The sequence below is a fragment of the Jatropha curcas genome, chromosome 5 (genome assembly GCF_041381405.1).
Source record: "Jatropha curcas cultivar XTBG-Jc1 chromosome 5, XTBG_Jcur_1.0, whole genome shotgun sequence".
Lineage (NCBI taxonomy): Eukaryota > Viridiplantae > Streptophyta > Magnoliopsida > Malpighiales > Euphorbiaceae > Jatropha > Jatropha curcas.
Window position 1 is genome coordinate 21,640,911 of NC_143155.1, and position 19,808 is coordinate 21,660,718.

The 19,808-nt window shown below is 30.3% G+C and overlaps 4 protein-coding genes across 5 annotated transcripts; 1 reads left to right on the top strand and 3 right to left on the bottom strand.

Annotated features, from left to right (window-relative positions):
- Window positions 1-1,222: 1,222 nt before the first annotated feature.
- LOC105650691 (ethylene-responsive transcription factor 4) lies at window positions 1,223-2,256 on the bottom strand. The gene has a single exon (XM_012237636.4). The coding sequence runs from the start codon at window positions 2,157-2,159 to the stop codon at window positions 1,524-1,526; it is 636 nt and encodes a 211-aa protein (XP_012093026.1). The 5' UTR covers window positions 2,160-2,256; the 3' UTR covers window positions 1,223-1,523.
- A 76-nt stretch (window positions 2,257-2,332) lies between these two features.
- Window positions 2,333-6,384, top strand: LOC105650690 (hypothetical protein). The gene is made up of 10 exons (XM_012237635.4): window positions 2,333-2,575; window positions 3,263-3,571; window positions 4,266-4,361; window positions 4,671-4,755; window positions 4,954-5,075; window positions 5,411-5,435; window positions 5,540-5,623; window positions 5,719-5,748; window positions 5,837-5,942; window positions 6,092-6,384. The coding sequence occupies exons 2-10, from the start codon at window positions 3,479-3,481 to the stop codon at window positions 6,153-6,155; spliced, it is 705 nt and encodes a 234-aa protein (XP_012093025.1). The 5' UTR covers window positions 2,333-2,575; window positions 3,263-3,478; the 3' UTR covers window positions 6,156-6,384.
- A 394-nt stretch (window positions 6,385-6,778) lies between these two features.
- On the bottom strand, window positions 6,779-9,547 carry LOC105650689 (small ribosomal subunit protein eS7). Of its 2 annotated transcripts, none has more exons than XM_012237634.4 (6): window positions 9,393-9,547; window positions 8,237-8,341; window positions 8,072-8,145; window positions 7,874-7,997; window positions 7,320-7,502; window positions 6,779-7,066 (listed from the first exon to the last, which is right to left on the bottom strand). In XM_012237634.4, exons 2-6 carry the CDS (start codon window positions 8,309-8,311, stop codon window positions 6,947-6,949), a joined length of 576 nt encoding a protein of 191 aa, XP_012093024.1. In that variant the 5' UTR covers window positions 8,312-8,341; window positions 9,393-9,547; the 3' UTR covers window positions 6,779-6,946. The 2 variants fall into 2 exon arrangements, with proteins under 2 accessions (XP_012093024.1, XP_012093023.1); XM_012237633.4 differs by having other exon boundaries at window positions 8,237-8,321; window positions 9,393-9,542.
- Window positions 9,548-16,025: 6,478 nt separating this feature from the next.
- Window positions 16,026-17,462, bottom strand: LOC105650688 (transcription factor MYB62). The gene is made up of 3 exons (XM_012237631.4): window positions 17,096-17,462; window positions 16,883-17,012; window positions 16,026-16,803 (listed from the first exon to the last, which is right to left on the bottom strand). Exons 1-3 carry the CDS (start codon window positions 17,262-17,264, stop codon window positions 16,239-16,241), a joined length of 864 nt encoding a protein of 287 aa, XP_012093021.1. The 5' UTR covers window positions 17,265-17,462; the 3' UTR covers window positions 16,026-16,238.
- Between the last annotated feature and the right edge of the window lie 2,346 nt (window positions 17,463-19,808).

Consider the following 19,808-nt stretch of genomic DNA (forward strand, 5'->3'; position numbering starts at 1 on the left):
GATAAAAAATTGATCTGGACGGCAGAAGTACACGTGCCGGCATGCTGTTGTAGCAACCTGTTCCCTTCCCTCCTCTCAACGCGGGAATTCCTGTGTGGCCCCACTTCTCACTCTCGCACTGGTCGGTGCCTCTCTGCTTCGTGTACGCGCTTAACCTAGACCTGGTGCGTGCATGGTACAAAATCAATTCATGAAATATTTTTTAAATTGTTATTATTATTTTATCTTTTCTAATAAATGGTAAAAAATATAACCGTTACAACTAAAAATTTGTATTTAATTAATTTAATATATCAGTCTGAATGTACAACAGCTTTGTAAATAGATGCAAAATCGTAAAATATTATTTTTTATAATATTTGATAATATTAAAGTTTGAATTAATTTTAGAGTTTAAAGTAATATTTTATAATAAAAAAAATTAATTTTATGTTTGACAAAATTAGTTAGCTAGCTGTTTGAATAGTTTTGTATAAAACGCTAAAAACTAAACATAATATAGATTAATTTTTAATAAAACACTACTTTAATTCTTATAAGATAATTTAAAAGTTATGTTACCTAATATTATATAAAAATAGTATTTAGCATATTGATAAAAACTATTTAAAAAGCTGTCACCGAACACCGCGATAATATTACATCTCTAGATAAACACAAATTATAAATATATTATTTCACTATTTTATGAAATTCATTCTCTCTATTTTTCACAATTCCTAAGGTTTTCTTCTATACGTATGTTGAGCATTTGAATTTCACTGACTATCAATTTATGTTGTTTGAAAACTTTGGGACAGAATGCATACATTTCTTTTCAACACGGAATTGTTATCGAATGCAAACCAAAATTTATAATTTACATACGTGTCAATGCATGGTGTGTTCAATTAAAATCTTAACCTTATAAGAAATATTTATTTAGAGATATAATTAATTATCATTAAAAAGAAGACTATCCATTCCGGCAATTCCAAAAAATTGCTGAACTTTTCAAATTTGAATAAATGTTAGTTTTGTTATTGTAGTTTAACATTTTAATATTTTAAAATTAAAATATCAATACATACTGATTCAACCAATTCGATCTATATAACTTTAATTAAAAAAAAAAAACTCACATAAAATTCACTTGAAAACGTGATTTTCTTCAAATATAATAATTTTATGCAAGAATAATTTAAAACAAACACTACAAATTATGCAGCTATAGAGAAATATATAAGGAGGAATAAACATTAGCAATTTCTATTTCATTATAGAAAAAAAAATTAAATGAAAATTCTGTCGAATATTGCAAGGTTACAACAAGAGAAAAACTCCGGAGAAATTAAGATTAAATTCCTCTTTTTAGTTGCAAAAAACTTAATCCTAAATCATTTACATCCAACGGTAATAATCTACTAAACGAGATTATTACCATTTTTAACCTCTCCCTACTTCTGTGGAAGATAAACAATTACTTAATTAGTCCTTACGAAATTAGTTATTTGCCTAAACAATTAAGTATAAAGAGAAAAAGTTTAAGCATCTTCCTCCTCCGATGGAAGAAGATTAAGATCGAAGTCTCTTGCTGGTTTGCCATCAACGACGGATGACGAGTCTGAGTCACTCTGACTTCCACCACTCACTAACCCACCATTAAACGCGAGCCCCACTGGCTCAAACCGGACAGGAAATTGCCGAGTCATAAACTCAGGTCTTATACTGCCATCAAAAAACCAAACCGGACCCACCACGTTCTGCTGCTGATAAACAAACGGAAACCTTTCCACAAGGTCGTGTGTGATCTCACGCGCAGCCGGCGGACTGGAGGATTCAACCGTGCTGCTCTGGCTAGGACTTGGGTCATCAGTGCAGTTAGCGACCTTGGTTTTAATCGGAGTGATTTCGGTGGGAAGAGGAAAGTTAGTCTTGGCCTTAGGGCCACGGAATTCACGCGCCGCCTTGTCATAAGCTGTAGCAGCTTCCTCAGCCGTATCAAAAGTGCCTAACCAGACCCGGCTCTTCTTCCCCGGATCCCGTATCTCGGCGGCGTAACGACCCCAAGGCCTCTTTCTAACTCCTCTGTAATGCATTTCCTTCTTATCGTTATTGTTGGTAATGGTACCTTTCTTGAGGCCAGTGGAGGCGGCGATGCTCTTCTCTTTGGGAGCCATTTCGAATCTTTGGTTGTCGTTTAGGTGAAGCGGAGAAGAAAATAATGAGTGCCGGTTTTGGTTACCCAACGCGGTGGGTTGAGACGGGAATAGGGGCAGCGCGTTTTATAGATGAAGTTGCAAAGAAGTAAGAGAAAAGGGTAGGCCAGTCAGAGAGGATTTTGACTGAGAGCGCCGCCCAAACGATTACGTGGAGACAAAAATGATAATGTTGTCTTGGACTCTGGGGGGTACGTGGCACGCGGTATTTTCGAGACAAGGAGCGTTCTCTGCCGGCTTTAGCCTAACAGACAATAGCCGTTATTTCACGGCTTGACTTTGTGCTGAAGCAGCAGCCGATCTGTTTATACCAACGGAAATTACGTATTTTGTTTGTATGGCAAATGCAAAAAGCGCAAATAAGCCGTATAATGGAGGTAAATATACTCTCTGTAGGTCCCATTAATTAATTCTGTCAGTTTTATGAACATGCCTATTATTTTGTGCCATCTGTAATCATATACCACTGGTTTTTAGACAAGGAAGACGTAACTTTCATAGTTTCATTTGGAAAACGGTAACGGCTAACGGTGGTTGGCTCACATGATCCGGGATCATCATATCTTAAATGTCATTTTTATCCAAATTTAATAATAAAAATGTGACTTTTGTACTCACTTAAAATTAATAAATTTAATAGAAAAGAGAGATGTAAAATTTGAATTTCAAATGTTTTATATCTTCAATCTTTTATCTTCCTTTTATACAATGAAAACAGAAGTAAACAATGTCATTCTTATCCAGTTATCTTTCGTACGTAAATCATGTTGTATAAATACATGCATGTACAAATTACTGAAATTCCCTTTTCTTTCCTCTTTCTCAATAAAATAAATGTTGAAATGATCTATGAAATTCAAATATTTGAAATCTAATCTGTTTATTAATAACCTTCCTTAAATTGATAGACAATTTTTATTACTCATAAGCCAATTATTGTTAGTGTTAGTCTAATTTTTGTCTGTCAGTGTTAGTCTAATTTTTTCAACTAATTCTCACGTCAAAACGGTTAAAGAAAACATAATAAAAAAACACTAACAGACAGAAAGAAACACTAACTGCAGGAGGTGCTCCCCTCAAGTTTCAGTCAGTACACTTACAGGTGACCAACCTTGAGAAGGAGGACAAGAGAGGATCTCTCACTCTCTCTCTCTCTCTCTCTCTCTCTCCATATATATATATATATATATATATTCAACCACCAAGAAGAGATCAAGTAAGACTCTTGGATTTTGTGGGAAAAGATAACAGAACTCAAAAACAAAAAGCTCGAGAGAGAGATGAGGCCAAATTGGGAGCTGAAGAATTGCTGCAACCATGAACAAGTAGTGTTTCTCGTCACTGTCTCTGTCTGCACTGTTGTCATTCTTGCGGTATTTTTCTCACTCCCTATCACTTTTGTGATTTCATAGAAGCTGCATTACTGTTGTTATTATTATTTTTGATGAGGCAGTGAAACCCATTAATGCTGTTAGTTTTCTTTTTCTTCCTTTTCATGGTTATGGTCAAGAAAAGTTGGAATTTTTGTTTGATCTGGGTATGATTGTCTTTCCAGAATAAACTGGTCTATTTATCCGAAACCTTTGCTATAATTTTCTCCTACTTTGGGTCCAATTATGTAAGATGTGTTTGATTTCTATGTGTTCACTAAAATCCAAATGGGTTTTCATGAATGCATTTTAGTATTTGTGAATCCCATTACAGATTTGGAATTATATCACTGAAGATTGTATGGAAGTCTAAGTCTTGGAACCGGAGTATCAATCCTCAAATTTAAGTAATTCTTTTAGTGGCTTGATTCATTAATTGATATTTATGATTTCTTCCAATTAAAAGTGAAATGCCATAAATTCTGTTACATCTGTTGACTGATTATGCTACATTTTTTTTTTTTTTTTTGAAAATATAACTCATTAATGATAATATGAAAAATTGCAAATACTTAATAGACCAGACATAGAACTTCATGCTACAGTTAATATGAAGAGTTACAAATGCTTTTTAGTATTGGTTGACCGATTATGCTACAGTTAATACTCGAAAAAAGTTATCTTTTTATCTTTATAGTTATGGAGAACAGTACTGCTGACACCATTCAAGCTTGTGACCGTGTTCCTTCATGAAGCAAGCCATGCCATTGCCTGTAAATTAACTTGTGGACATGTAAGCAGCTGCTCTCTCTCATTTCTTTTTCTCTTCTTTCTTTTGAATTAAACAATTAAGAAATAGTTTCCATTGTCTTTTTTTTCTTTTCAATTAAACACATGAATTTAATTCTCAAAAAAAAAAAAAGCATCAATTTATTCTGAAACCTGCAAATTCTTCATTCCACAGCACTCTCTTGCAGCAAAGACAATCAAACATACATTTGGCCAAAGTTGAATATCAAAATGTGAAGTGATTATGTGATTATCCAACTTTGAAATGCTTATAATTTAAATTAATAACTGTTTGGATGAGTCTATATTGCAGGTGGAAGGGATTCAGGTTCATGCAGATGAAGGAGGAACTACTCAAACACGTGGTGGTGTATACTGGTTTATCTTGCCAGCTGGATGTAACTTCTTTTTCCGTTGACTACCTTTCTTTATTCTTCTGAGAAATTCTTGGCTTAACTACATATATAGCTTCTCTCTGGATGAGCAATTTCACATATGGGGTTCAGAATCTGTAGTTCTAATTTAGTTGTTTCCACATGAATAAATGATCGTTCTTCGTAATAATTCAATTTTATTTTCACGTCTTTCCACTCTAGATCTTGGTTCATCCTTTTGGGGGATGGTTTTGATACTTGCATCCACAAATCTTCTTACAGCAAGAATTGCAGCAGGATGTTTTGTTGTTGCTCTGCTTGTTGTGTTGTTGGTAGCAAAAAATGTAAGTAGTTTCAAGCATCTAGAGTATGTCCTAATTATAGAGTTGTAGTAAGTAAACATAACATTTGTGGATACGTGTATTTCAAATTCTTAAGGTGAAAATTCATAGCAGATTTTATATTTATGGCAATTGAACGAAGTTATTTAGACACCAAATTCTGGAAATAAATCACATGAAATGGCAGAAAATAAATAAATGAATATAGTAAAATGATTCTTAATAATTTATTTCATGGACGCCTTTCAATTTTAATGCATTTCTAAGATCAAGTCAGTCACATAATATTATATCTATTAAATAACTGAAATAATTATTTTTCTATTATTCACACACAGTGGACTCTTCGAGGACTTTGTATTGGTACGTATTTCTGTAACCTCGATAAATCTAGCTGCCTATGCTATGTACAAGCTTCAATATTCAGTGTACAACTTCAATGATATTTTTACATGTTGAGCCATCAGGGTTTGTTCTTTTCCTTGGGGTGATTTGGGTCCTGCAAGAAACAACAAAAATCCGTATCCTTCGGTATATTATTCTATTCATTGGTAAATGTAGCTCTGCATCTTTGCTTTCATTATGCCTCCTGTAATTCACACTCTTTTCTTTAAAACTATTGAATGCTGTGATGTGTGCACTGCAGGTGTAATGAACAGCTTGTTTTCTGTTTATGGTATGTAGAACAACCTTTCAAATTTTATCATTAAGTTGTTTGTTTTTATTGAATTATAGAGCTCAACTACATCTCTTTGATTGTGCAGATATTTATGATGATCTGATATCTCGTAGAGTTCATTCTAGTGATGCTGAGAAATTTGCAGAAGTCTGCCCTTGTCCATGTAATGGCATGGGGTGGGGCATGATTTGGTGAGCATCTTATATTCACCAAGTCAAATTGAAATGCTTGGTTTCTAGTTTCTATCCAAAGTTTTTCTTCCCTTTTGAATAAACTAATAAAAACTTAGATTTCATTTTTAGTTGTTCAACTTTATTAATGAAGAAAACTATACTTGCAGGGGGTTTATATCTTTATTGCTTCTCTGTGGAGCAATGTACCTTGGTCTTGTGATATTGTCTTGAGGTACATTGCTAAGTAGCATGACAGAGAATTCAGGTTCAAATTGTTTCATCACTTGGAGGCCTAGACATCAACTTATTAGATAGCAACTCCATGTTCTTATCAATGCCATCTCATTTTGTACAGGAGATGCTTTGATAAAGTGTCCACTTTAAAATTTTGAACCTTTAGCGGCTGAAATTGGTTCAGTTTTAAGCTTTGGCTATAATTCATTGCTTTTACATTGTTCTATTTGTTTTTCTTCCCCCCTTCTCCCCATATTTGCTAATTAATTTCATTGAATTTGGATCCAAGCTGATCTTCTTCATGAAATAAATAAATAATAAAACGGTTAGGCCTTGCAGTATAAAATTTGATAGTGAATGTTTTAGGGAATTACTTGAGAGTTTAACTTCTGTAACTATGAACCACAAATGGTTTCTTTAATTAATTATCAAAGACTATCATTTAATTATCAAAGCATCCACCGGCTTGTGTATTTTTCATCTAAAAATCAGAAATTCATAAAAATGTAGACATTACCTTCATAGTGGACACAGTTTCAAGGGAGATCAATTTAAATTCAGCATTAGTGTAAAGAAGGTATAAAGAATATGTAAGGATGTAATAATATGAACTTAGCTGATATCTGTAAAGTTCTAGAACTCAGCATTGATCACAACAAAGAAGATGAATCCATAACAAACATTTTCTGATTGCTAAATAAACTCATCATTGTCAAAATTTAAAGAGCGCACTACAAGTAATTCAGACGAAAAACATTCAAAAAAAGATGTTATAGCTCTCAGTACTTTTATGCCTCGGTTACTGGAAACTCAAACACAACATCTTTGCCTGAAAGCTTCCTGTAAACTGCAGAAAAGGTCTCCAACTTATATTCCGTGTTGTTTCGCTCCTTTGGGTCCAAGAAAACCTGTGCACAAAATGTAAAATTGGCATAAAAAGCATTAATTACATAATCGGTCTTCCACGAGTCAACAAAGTTCATTATGAGGATGGGATGCTATTAATAGTTTCCAGAAAGTAATTTTTTGACAGAAAAGGTTAACAATGAACAAGTTAATCAACCAAATATATTCACTGACAACCTGAAAAGATAGTTGGGAATTGATGCATCTAAGCCTGGGACTAAATCAGAAAGTGTTTACGCATGTGCATAGAATTACCTTCATTATCTTGGATCCATCAATTCGATATCTGATGCGCTTGCCAACAATTTCAGCAGGTAATACAATATCCTCCAGCATTGCCTCATGCACAGCAGTGAGTGTGCGGCTGCGAGGCCTTTGAACAGCTGAACCTTTCTTTGGAGGCCTTAAAATCCTCCGGGTGGCAATCAGGATTACATCCTAATAAACAATAGCAATGGCAAGATTATAAAGATGAGACGCTTGAAACATTTGACAATCATAAAGATCAGTACACCTTCAACTTATTAACCATTATAGAATCATTCAATTTTAAATTAATGTAATTTAATTAATTTTCATCACACCATTCAAGAAGGTACTAAACCTAAAATTTAGTGATGGACTACAAACAAGATTCCATGTGTGTGTGTAAATATATATATATATATATATATATATATATATATATATATATATATATATATATATATATATATATATTCCCCTATAAAAAAATAATACCAATTGCTTATTTCTTTTTTAGCATCACAATAAAATTAAACAAGAACAGAACATATGTTTGGAATTACCTTGCCACTGAACTTCTTCTCAAGTTCTCGCACGAGTCTAACATGAATCTTTCTGTAAGCTTTCCTCAATCTGAATGGAATATGGATAACAACAGCCTTCCGACTCCCAGCAACATCAATTTGACTGCAAGATTTATGAATTATATAAGAAGCAAGACCAATCAACCATACTGAATGCCTCAATTCGATCATTCTTACACTGCTGAATTAATGTAAAGATCCTTCATGTCACTTTTCAGCTCCGGATTGGTATTTTCCAAATCAAAGAGAGCCTACATCGACAGTAGAAGTAAGCATTGTCAAAAAAACAAGTCCAGTTTGCTTCAATTAACAAATCCAATAACAACAAAAGAATCTTCAAACCTGTGCAACTGACTCCTCAAATTCAGTGGGTTCAGCATCCTTGTCTTTATGAATCTTCTGCTTAGTAGTATACATCTTCACAAAACTGGCACAAATAGAACAGAACTGAGAAAAGAAGGGAAAAGGAGCAAAATAAGCCAACAAGACTCCATTTATCACTGAAGATAAAACTGGAACAGCTCATTTTATATGCATCTTAACCATGCTATACTTGTTATATTTCAAATGAAAAGGCAAAATAAAACATTTGCAATCACAAAATTCCAAATTCTACAGTGTACTGTACTACCTCCGTTTAGTATATTTGACACTTTTCACTTTTCATAAGAATTAAGAAAATGATTGAAACACCTCAACTCTAGAAAAAAAAGATAATTAACTAAATTATCCTTTATGAATTCTTTCTAATTAAGAGAAATAAAGTTTGGCAGATATAACCAGAGAATGTAAAGTTAGAATAAAGTAATTAATTTTATCTTGATTTCTAAAAGTGTCAAAAGTGTCAAATTTAACGAAAGGGAGAGAGTTTTAAATTACACTTCAAATTTAGCAGTATAAATGCTTCTTGAAACTTACTGCCCAAGGAACAGAAACATATCATAAATGCTGAGTACTGAACATAAAGTGCATAGCATCTAGTAAAGTCGAAAGACTGATAATTTGCACATTAGGCACTCGAAGATGCAAATTGATTTCCAGCATTGCATTTCACAATAACCAAAAATTTGAATAACAGGAATCATCAACACATTTATTTTCCTCTTTACAGTAAAGGGCAATGTGATATAAGCCAAAAGAATCAAATGCAACAAGTGAAGCAAAACTGCAAAAAGTATTATAGTCCCGTTTTTACAAAATATGGTTGATTATAACTTTATAAGTACGAAAAATAACTGTAATTTCTCATTAATTTAAATAGCAAATTAACAATTAAATAATAATCAACTTCTAAAAACAACGGAATAGGAATCTTAACCAGTAATAAAGCCAACTACTTGTTTTTCAGCAAAAAAATTGAAAAGATGCACTGAGACAACCCCGTTTGGTTACTGAGAAAACTGGAGAGGAGAAGCAAGAATTCATACAAAGAAAATGAGCCCCTTTTCTTTTCTCGGCAACCAAACAATGGTTATGAGTGACAAAGTGAATGGCATACCTGAAGGAGAAGCAAATATCGAACTAAACGGTGTGTACGAGTGGGAGAGGGAGAAGCTTTGCGGATCAGAGAAAAACCCTAGGGTTTGGAGATTAAGATGGCTTAAAACTACAGAATGAAGGATCAGGATCGCTTGGTGTTTCTGCTTGGACGGTCACGATCAAAAAGAGGAAGAGTGGTATTAGGCTCATTAGTTGTAGTTTATAAAAAGAACAAAAGCCCATTTCTACTTTGGGAGTCAGATTTTGCAAAGAAAGATCGAAGCCCAATCCCCTTATTTTTATATTTTATTTTACATTAGAGATGGGTTTCTTTGGGAAATATGAATTAGATATATGTTAAAAATTTATTTGAATTTATTTTTAGAAACTCTTGGAAAAGTTTAAAGGTATCCATTAATGGCTTAAACTATAAAAATACTGTGAATTATATGATTTGTCACAAAAACACTCCAAAATATCTTTTATATTCTGAGCATTTCCATTTTGAAACTTAGATATACTAGCACTCTAAATTTAAATTAGGACCACAAATTGGACTAAAATAATATTATGGCGCGACCCATTGCTTAACTTTGGGTTAATTAACTCAAGGAGGCAAAACTCACCCATTTAATTTTGTTCTGTCAGTGGTTCTCATCTATTTAACCCATTTAACTCAAGGAGGCAAGACTCTGTTCTGTCAATGGCAAATTGGACTAAAATAGTATCAAGCGGCTTGCTGGTAATCTATCTTTTTTTTTTTTTTTTTTTTTTTCTATCAGTGGTTCTCATCTGTGCATAAGTTTCCAATTCTAATAAAGGAGATCAAATGAGTTATTTTACTTTCCAAGGAGAGTTCGTCATCATACCGTGGTTTCTTCCTCATCACTTGTTCAATAATTTAACAGCTCTTTCTTACCTAGAAAGAGGTTGAAAGTTTTAGATTTTGAGCATCAGAAACTAGATTTGCATACCTAAATTGGTGTTGCATTAATTCAGTTGAACACAAGTGAATGCTCCCCTCATTATCTCATTGAAAGCAAGCTTTAAAAACATTTGATTCCATTTTGATGAGATAAACGTTTGCAAGGTTTTTTTTTTTTTTTATTTTGAAAACAGACACGATTTGGAATTTTAGAATAGTCCTTCAATGGGTTAAATTCAATTTCTTAGGTGCACGAGAAATTGTATCAAAACGGTGACTTTTGTCTCTATGGTCTCAGTTTAAATTTAAGGTGCCAATATATTTATCTTTCGAAATAGAGGTGTCCAAAATATAAATATCACTTTATGGTAATTTTACAATAAGTCTCATTGTTGAGAGTATTTTTGTATTTTAAATCTCCATAAATAAGTATTGATAATTGTTACTCTCTATTTTTTAAGGCAAATTTATATTTTAGAAAACTTGTATTATTCTCTACTAATTTCTTTTATATTATATTAATTTTACTCAAGTTTTTCTAGTTTTTTTTTTTCAATTATTTTTTTCATTATATTTTATTCAAGATTACCACGTTAACACATGTGATTGAATTTTTTTTTTTTTTAAAAAAAAACTTTCCTTTCATTTTGAAGTATTTGTTCACAATAGAAATGTTCAACTTTTACATTGAATATGTTATAAAAAAACAGAAAATATAAAGGATATAAAGAATATGGAAAGAGTGGAGAGAAAGAGATTCATTGTATTACAATTTAAGTTGCCTAATCTAAAGGATTAAAAAACTAATTGAAAATTGGGTAGATGGGTCACTATTTCAAATAATGAATCATGATTTAATTAACAGAACATAAAAATATTAAAAATTGTATTAAGGCTTTATATCTTCTAAATTTGACACCATCTTAACAAATAAATGAAGAAAAAAATTATCACCATTCGCCAACTTTTTAATGTGTAGTAAGTGACTTCCAGTACTAAAAAAATACAAATTTAATTTATGGGTAATAGACTTACTAGGTGATATTTCGTATAAAGTAAATAGACGTAAGAAAGTATAATTTCCTAAAAAATACGTAAAATATTTATGTTTAGTTCGTATTATTAATTCTACTTTTCTCGCAAAATAGATCATTCACTTCCTTTACAGAAGCAAAGTAACTTCTCTGGGAATGGCTAGGGAAGTTGGCTATTCAAGTGCATGAATTTATCAATTTATGCTATTATGTAAATAAACCTAAAATTACTCTATATTAAAGACGTAATTGGTTTTTCTAATTCGAAAACAATTTATTTTCCATGAAATTAATTTGCACACCAAATACATTTAAATTATATTTTCTGAGAAATAATTTTCTTGAAAATGTACTTTTCAAGAAGTATACTTCCCCTAAAATAGATCATTTTGAACCAAATGGAGCCTAAGTTTACATTCTATGTTATGAAAAGAATTAATACCTACTTATTTTACAAAAAAAAAAAAAAATATATTTCTCTTTCAGTACTAAATAATATTTATCTATGATAGAAATAAGTAAAATTATTTAATCTAATTTAATTTAGTTTCATTTCTAATTATGTAATTGATAAATATGTTATGAAAAATGCAACTAATTTAAATAATTGAAAAAAATTAACATTAAAATAATAATAATTCATTTAATTTTTAAATTATTATTTATATTTTAAGATACTTTCTTTAATTTTAATAAAATTATATTTTATATAATTTAAGCTAATAAAAATTTAATACTATAAATTTCTTTTAAAAAAATGATATTATAAATATCAATGAATAGCAAAACGCGATGACTCAAAAAATAAAAAATAAAAAAACAAAGCAAAACGTGCGAGCATAAATGATTTTATGTTCAGTTACATGTAAAGAAATTTTACAATGGACTATGAGAAATATCACATTAGCATTGAGATTGAAATTTCTTTAAACTATCATCTCAAAAAAAAAAAAAATCTTTTAAAAAATCTTTTTTTAGATATTATCGAAACTTTTTATTTTTTTAAAATTACTTTTATTATTGAAAATTCTCATAACTTAAATATATGATATTACCATAAAACAAGTTCTATATAACATCTATTCATGATTTTTACTCTAAAAAAGAAAATATATTTATATTGATTTGGTCCATAGACGGCGGAACATATGTTGAATTTAGATAAGTTTTTTCCATATATTTATTACTTCATTTATCCTAAAATATAAATCATTTAAGGTTGTTGTACAAGATTAAGAAAACAATTAATTCTTTTTTATTATAACAAACTCAAGACTAATTTGACAGATTATCTTTTATCTCAAAACTAATACTCCATCCGTCCCATTTTATTTGTTTGTTTTTCATTTGTCCTAAAATAATTTTTGTTAACTAAATTCTTAATATATGCGTGTTTTGTCAAACCATTCAAACAAAATGGAGATAGTAGTTATTTGTGAAAGTATTTATTATAACTAATCTAAACAAGGGTAGCATTGAAAAAACATCATTTATTACTCTTTAAAATACTCAAAATAATTTAAATTTATATTTTGAGATAAAATTATCACAAAAAATCAATTATATTTTAAGACGGATGGTGAATAAATTAGTAAATGGTAATGTGAATCACATCCAAGTCAAGATTTAGAAAAAATAATTCCACGTGTAACTGCAATCAAGTCAATCCAAACACTTCTCCCTCAAATGAGATGAGAGTGGGTCGGAGTACAAAATATACGGGTCATTTGCCCTATTCGCACTCCACACAGAAACAGTAGGAATAATCAAATTCTAAAGCATTTAAAATGCACTAATCAATTCTTTGATTATATTCAAATACGCAAATCAGATTATTTTATATTTTCTTTTTTTTTTCAAGGAAATCAGAATATATATTTTTAAAATTTAATCATGCTTATACCAATTTTCGAGTTTGAGTTTTTTTGTTATTCAAACATTTATCACCATTAAAACGACATACGAATGAGCTTCCCTTCTCTCGTTGATCTTAAGAATTAAAGGGACTTTCTACGGAGATTTTTTACTGCAACCCTTCACACGAGAAACGCATCCCCCCAGCAGAGGCAACGTGAAACTGTGTAAACATATGATGGGTAGGGGGACAGATAAAGAGAGACCAAGACAAAGAGGAAGAGAAAGAGTTCAGTCTCTCTACGTATCAAGAAGACAAGACAATGACAAATGATATAAACCCTTCGTAATAAGTATAGATGAACATGCATTTGATGGATACATGTTTCTTTTTTAGACTTTTGGCTCTTCAAAAGCTGTAATGCACCCAATAACCAATAATTTCCAGTGGTTCATAATGCTGGATTTTCATTTCCTTCAAATAATATATACATGTTTTCATGTCTTAAATTTTTAATTTTAGTGAGTTAAGAAGATGGTTATCTTTGTTGTGTCGTTCACCATAATATCCAATAGCAGCAGCATCTCCTTCAATGCAAAAGACTTCTACGTCAGCTGTTACGGCTCTATTATAAAAGAAGCCGATCCCATATTTCATTTCAATTCATTGGACTCTTAATGAATTAAAAAGTTCTTTAACTTTTTATATATAACGTAACGATCAAACATTTCATTCTAGTTTTATGGGAAAAAAAATGATTCTTAACATTTTCATAAATCAAAATCTACCTTTTTTTTAATTAATACAAATATTTCCCTCATATCATTAAATTTAAACTATACAATTATACCATATTGATAATGCGTGAAAATCAAAATGAATTCTTAAATTGAGTAAAATTAATATTTCTCACAAACTTTAGGATATAAAATGGAATCATTAGCTAAAAAAATTTATAAAGTTTATAGATGAAATAATGAATTATTTGAATTCCATATACTTGCAAATTCTATTCGAGGACCAATTACCATTTACCTTTGAAATAATTCAGGAATAGCACATATAAAATAAAAGCAAATCTATAATGGATCGACATATTCTTAAAATTTTCCAAGTTAGTAAATGGAATGGTCAAATTCTTTCTAGAGAATTTTCTTTTTTAGCATAATAATAATAATAATAAATTATTACTATTAGTATTATATTTCTAGTGGAAGGGATGATGAGTTCCCGGACCAGTCAAATTCTAATTAGAGTCTTAATTGCTGTTGCCAGAGCTGTATATCCTTTTCTTTCTTTTTTTTTTTTTTTTTTTTTTTCCAATTTCTTAAAGAAACTATGTGCTACAAAATTGGAATTTTGCAATGTATTCATTTATTAGAACAGAATTTGTCAATTCATAACCGTTGGTACCCAAAATGGGAATTGTTTTTAATCTTCGGTCAATATTAGTTAACCGGCACTATTCCTCCTTTGATTTTGAAAGAATTAACATGTGATATAATAGGCTTTTGTAGCCATTTAAAAGTTTAAATAAATTTCGCCACCATATTTTGTCTTAAATGCATTGCCAAGATAGGGATTTAGATTATATCTATAATAATAATAATTAGCGCTTCAAACGACTCAAATTACTCCTGAGCTGCTTGGTATTTGTTTTAGAAAAAAATCATTTGAATTCATTCAATAAGCTCTTCTTTAATCTTAATATTTATGGGGAAATCAAGTATAACAAATAGTTTCAAAGAGATATACATTTGATGGAAACAATATAGTAAAATTATAATATTATATTTATGATAGGAATAAAGATTGTATTAAAATTAACCAACGTGGTTATCTACTGAAAATAATTCAAGTCTTAGCACTTTTCTTTCATAGGTCTGATCGGAGCAATCAGAATCATCCGACAATCTCAATTTTTAAAAATTTTGAATATATATGAAAAACATATTTCTATGATTTAAAACTAAAGGACAAATCGAAATCTAAATGATATTGAATCTGAGATCTTCCCGAAAAACCTCCATTTTAGTATTGTTAAAAAATAATTTTGAACTATTTTGAAACTTAATAGAATTTAGAACACATAAATCTACCTTAACATTGTTGCCAAAATTAGAAGATGAAGTCAATGATGGGGTAAAGAGCTTGCTCATGCTGACAACATAAGAATGGTCATGGCTATGGCTATAATGGTGATTAGTTGCAAACAATGAAAAAGTAGAATATGGGTTGGTGACTAGGTTGCCTAAGTAATTGATTCAAAGTGTTTTAAGTGCTTTCAACAAGAGAAAATGACAAAAAAATTCCCCATGCACCATCTATCACAAACTAAGTCATCATTTGATTTATGGTAGGTGGATTCTTTTCAAATTAGAGAAAAATATTATAATAAACTAAAAGTCTTGTTTAGAAATTAGAAGCACAGTTGTGAGAAATTTTGTTTCCTGGAATTAGCTCATCTTTGTTGGAAATTCTAATAATGGATTTCTTTCTCTCCAAGGTGTAATGATGGATTTACTTCAAGAAAATCATAACTCCAATAAAATCAGAATTCCTCATCAATGGCTTTGAAAATTCACCAATATTGGAAAAATCACATTTGAGATTTATTCTTGTAGTTATTTAAAAAATAGGGTTCTTTGTATCTAGCAATCCGATTTGTAAATTCTTCTTTGAATAAAAAATAATAAAAAAAATTCAATAATTAAATGGTTTATGTCCCTAAATATCTCTACCATTCCATTTCTCCAACAATAACAGAAAAGGAAAGAGAAACATAATTAAAAATGACATCTTCAATGATTTTTCAAAATTTATTTTTATAGTACTCTGTTTTGTGATCTAAAGTGAAAGTTTAATTACATATAATATAAAAGCTTGAATGCACAGTTGCTGCAAATTTTTGGGTACAAAAGTTAAAAAAAAAATTGCTTATCACAAGCAATCCTAAAAAATTCACATATTTTATCGCTGAATATCTTTTTTTGGATCATTAAAACAAATCAAAAGAAAGACCCCAAATTTCCTTAATCTTCTTGTAAGTTCCTAAATTGCCATAAATTCATCCATGGTCCACGTATTTTCTTCAAAATCATATCCAACCCAATCACTTTCTGCCAAATGGCGATCGCCGGCTGGACTGTCAGACATAGTTGGTAGACTCATTGGTCCAATGTTATAGCAAATACTATCAACATAATATCCATTTGGGTATTCTGTTACTCGGGACATATTGATTGATTCTGCAGAAGAAATGCAAGAATTAGAGTCTGAGTTGTGGTCAAGACCTCCCTGACAAGAAATTTCTTGCGGCAAAGGAGGTGGTGCTGGTGCTGCTGCTGCTGTTGGCAATAGTAAATCATGAGGAGAACAATTAATAGATTGAGAAATTGTTGGGTTTTCTGATACAGTGGTTGCAACTGAGGAAGAAGATGATCCTTCAATTTTCTGAATTAATCTTGGCATCCAAAAATATCTAATTATATCTTGAAATGCTCTGCTATTTGCATCTACCTTGAGATGCCTTGCTTGTTTTTGCACTCTTGTTCTCCAGTAATTCTTGATTTCATTATCAGTTCTTCCTGGTAAATGCTGTGCAATCTTTGACCACCTAAATACAATAAATAAATAATTGATTACAACAACTATAACTATGCTTTTCAAGAATATTTAGTTAGTAAATTAATTACCTGTTACCCCATCTGGAATGAAGATCAAGAATCAAGAGTTGTTCCTGTGGGGTAAGATTTCCTCGCTTGACATCTGGTTTTAGATAGTTTAGCCATCTAAGTCTACAGCTCTTGCCTGTTCTTCTCAATCCTTCTCGACCAAAGAACGAATAAATAAATAAAATAATTGATATTAATTATAATTGATACCGAGTTGATTAATAAAATTCTTACCAGCACGTTTTGCGAGCAAATTCCATCGACCCTCGCCATGGCAAGCAATGTAATGAACAAGAAGAGAGTCTTCTTCAAGGGTCCATGGACCTCTCCTAAGTTGCTCTGCATCATCTTCACTAGAGCTACTGCTTATACTCTTGCTTAAAGATGACATAGACGATGTCATTTAGAACAGAAAAGGATATATGAGCATGAAATAGCTAAGCTTTGAAGCTAAAATGAAGCAAGAGACAGCCAGTCTATGCTTTATATGTATATATATACACCACAAAGTTCAAAAGGGTTCACCTACCATACTGTACTTAACTAACAACTTTTCAAACGAAGTAGTTTGTACAAGCAAACCCATTAGAGCTTCCATTGAACTTCCTCTAAGTCTATTTCTTCGTATAAAAGAAATATTTTACTGTGGGGAATTTTGATAACTAAGGTCTCTTGACCTAATAGCAGACAAATTAATCAAACTGTTCATTCTGCATGCTTTTTTATTTATTTTTTTTAGCATTGGTCCATGAAAATACCAATAACAACAAAAATTATTGGATTTTGAGATATTTTTAATCTAAAATTTATGACATCGTATCTTAACTGAATTTCGCAATTTTTTTATAAAATGTTAAGATTTGTAATCGAATTCAAATATTAATCTTCTATTTTATTAAAGATGTTTCAATATTTTCTAATGTGAACTATATTTTTTTTAATATCAAAATTCTTAATTAAGTATTTCTAAATATTTTTTCTAATTGAATTCAAATATTCCTTGTTGAATTAAAATGCTTATTTTATTTTTGATAATTTTTCATCTTGTTGATAATTTCACATAAAACCCAAATTTTGATAACTTTTCATATTTAATCATGAAAAAAACAAATATCAAGTTATCATAAGTTCAAAAAAATTTCTTAACCTTATTTATGGAAAATAAAATAAATGAATACTTTCTAAAACACGAAACAATAATTTCCAATATTACAATTAAAAATAAATAAATTTCTCAAAAAATATTTCCTTCGATCAATTTTATTTTATTTTTCACAAAATAAATACAATTTATGTACTGTATAAAATGTATCAAAGGATTGAGATATTGATAATTAAGAGCTACTAATTTAGGGTCTAGAATTAGAATTCAACTCACTTACTCAAAGGATCTCGTTGACCGATAAGGATATGGACCTCACAATTCACAAACAAAATTAAATAAATATAATTTCTTGAAAATGAAATTACAAAAGTATAAAAATATTATTATATGGGTGATGGCTCATTATTATTATTTTTTTTATTAATAAATTATATTGTGATTGTAGATGCTTTATAATAATGTCTCTACTCTCCCAACTAGAAATAAAACGTGCTTGACTAACCAAAATATATGTTTGTTTTTTTTTTATTTTTATCAATAAAAATATGACTTCTTTTAAAACGTGTTGTTATTGGTGATCAATGTCCACCTAATGAGGCGGCATTTTTAAGCTTTTGCTTGGAATTTCAAAGCATATTTCATTTTCTTTGTATTTGTGGCTATTATTTTCCTAAATTAATTTAATATGCAAAGATATGCTTATATATATATACACACACATATATACATGCATTAAAATTAAATTTGAGTTGGTTTCGTTCTATTAATATGAATTTGGTTCTTTTTCTCTCGATCTATTAATAAGAATTTTGTTTTTAAAAAATAATTTTAAATATACAAATTCAACTTGCTCGAATTTCTAAACATGGGTTAAAAGTACATGAAAATTAATACTATAAAAATATTTCTAATCTAACTGTTTTTTCATTTAAAGAAGAAAATTTAAACAATAGAACAATCAATGGTAAAGACTTGAAATTATCGCCAATAAATCTAGATCGGAATATCGGTAGAAATGAGAAAAATACTCATTATGTTGATCATTCAATGTATCAGGAAAAGATTTCTATGAAAAATTTAATTATTTAAAAGAAATAATAAAAATTTTAATTTTTTTTATATTACAAAACGGACACACACATACATACATATATATACATACATATATATAACTGATAAGGTTATATGTTTGTGTGTGTTGGAATTGCAATGCAAATAGTCCTATGTGGTTGCCGTTGCTCCGAGTTAATTAATAACTCAAGTGTCCAAAACAAGACAAAAAAGGCGGTGCTAGAAATTAGAAATTAGAAAATCGAAAATAGAACATAACGGAAAAGTCTGTTCTAAACTTGTCCATGACTGCCTGCTGGCTGCTGCTATGTTTGACTAATGCATGTACTGTTCCTTTCATATTTAGTGGAACTGTTTGTTTCTCTATCTTAACTTTTGAATTGACGATGAACTCTCATGCTCTATGCCATATATCTCAGCTTCATATATAGGACTTTTTTTTTTTTTTTTTTTTTTTTTTTTTGATTTTATATTTTTTTTTTTTTGAAAAGAATGATTACGTTTTATAATTATTTCATTGGAAGCATAAGATATGGCCAGTCCTATATACTCCTTAAAGTGTGCCCTTTGGCCACTTACGAATAGCTGGTTTTAGAATCTTGCTCCAGCATACCCGGTAGTCAAGTTTATTCCAATTGATCCACTAGTGTTTTGGCTTTTGTCTCTCCTTCCTTTGGAAGGCTACTTTGTACTAGCCATAGATCGGATTTTCTTTCCTGTGTTCATGCATCTTCAGAAGGCTGTTTATATTTTACATATCTAGTGTTTTCT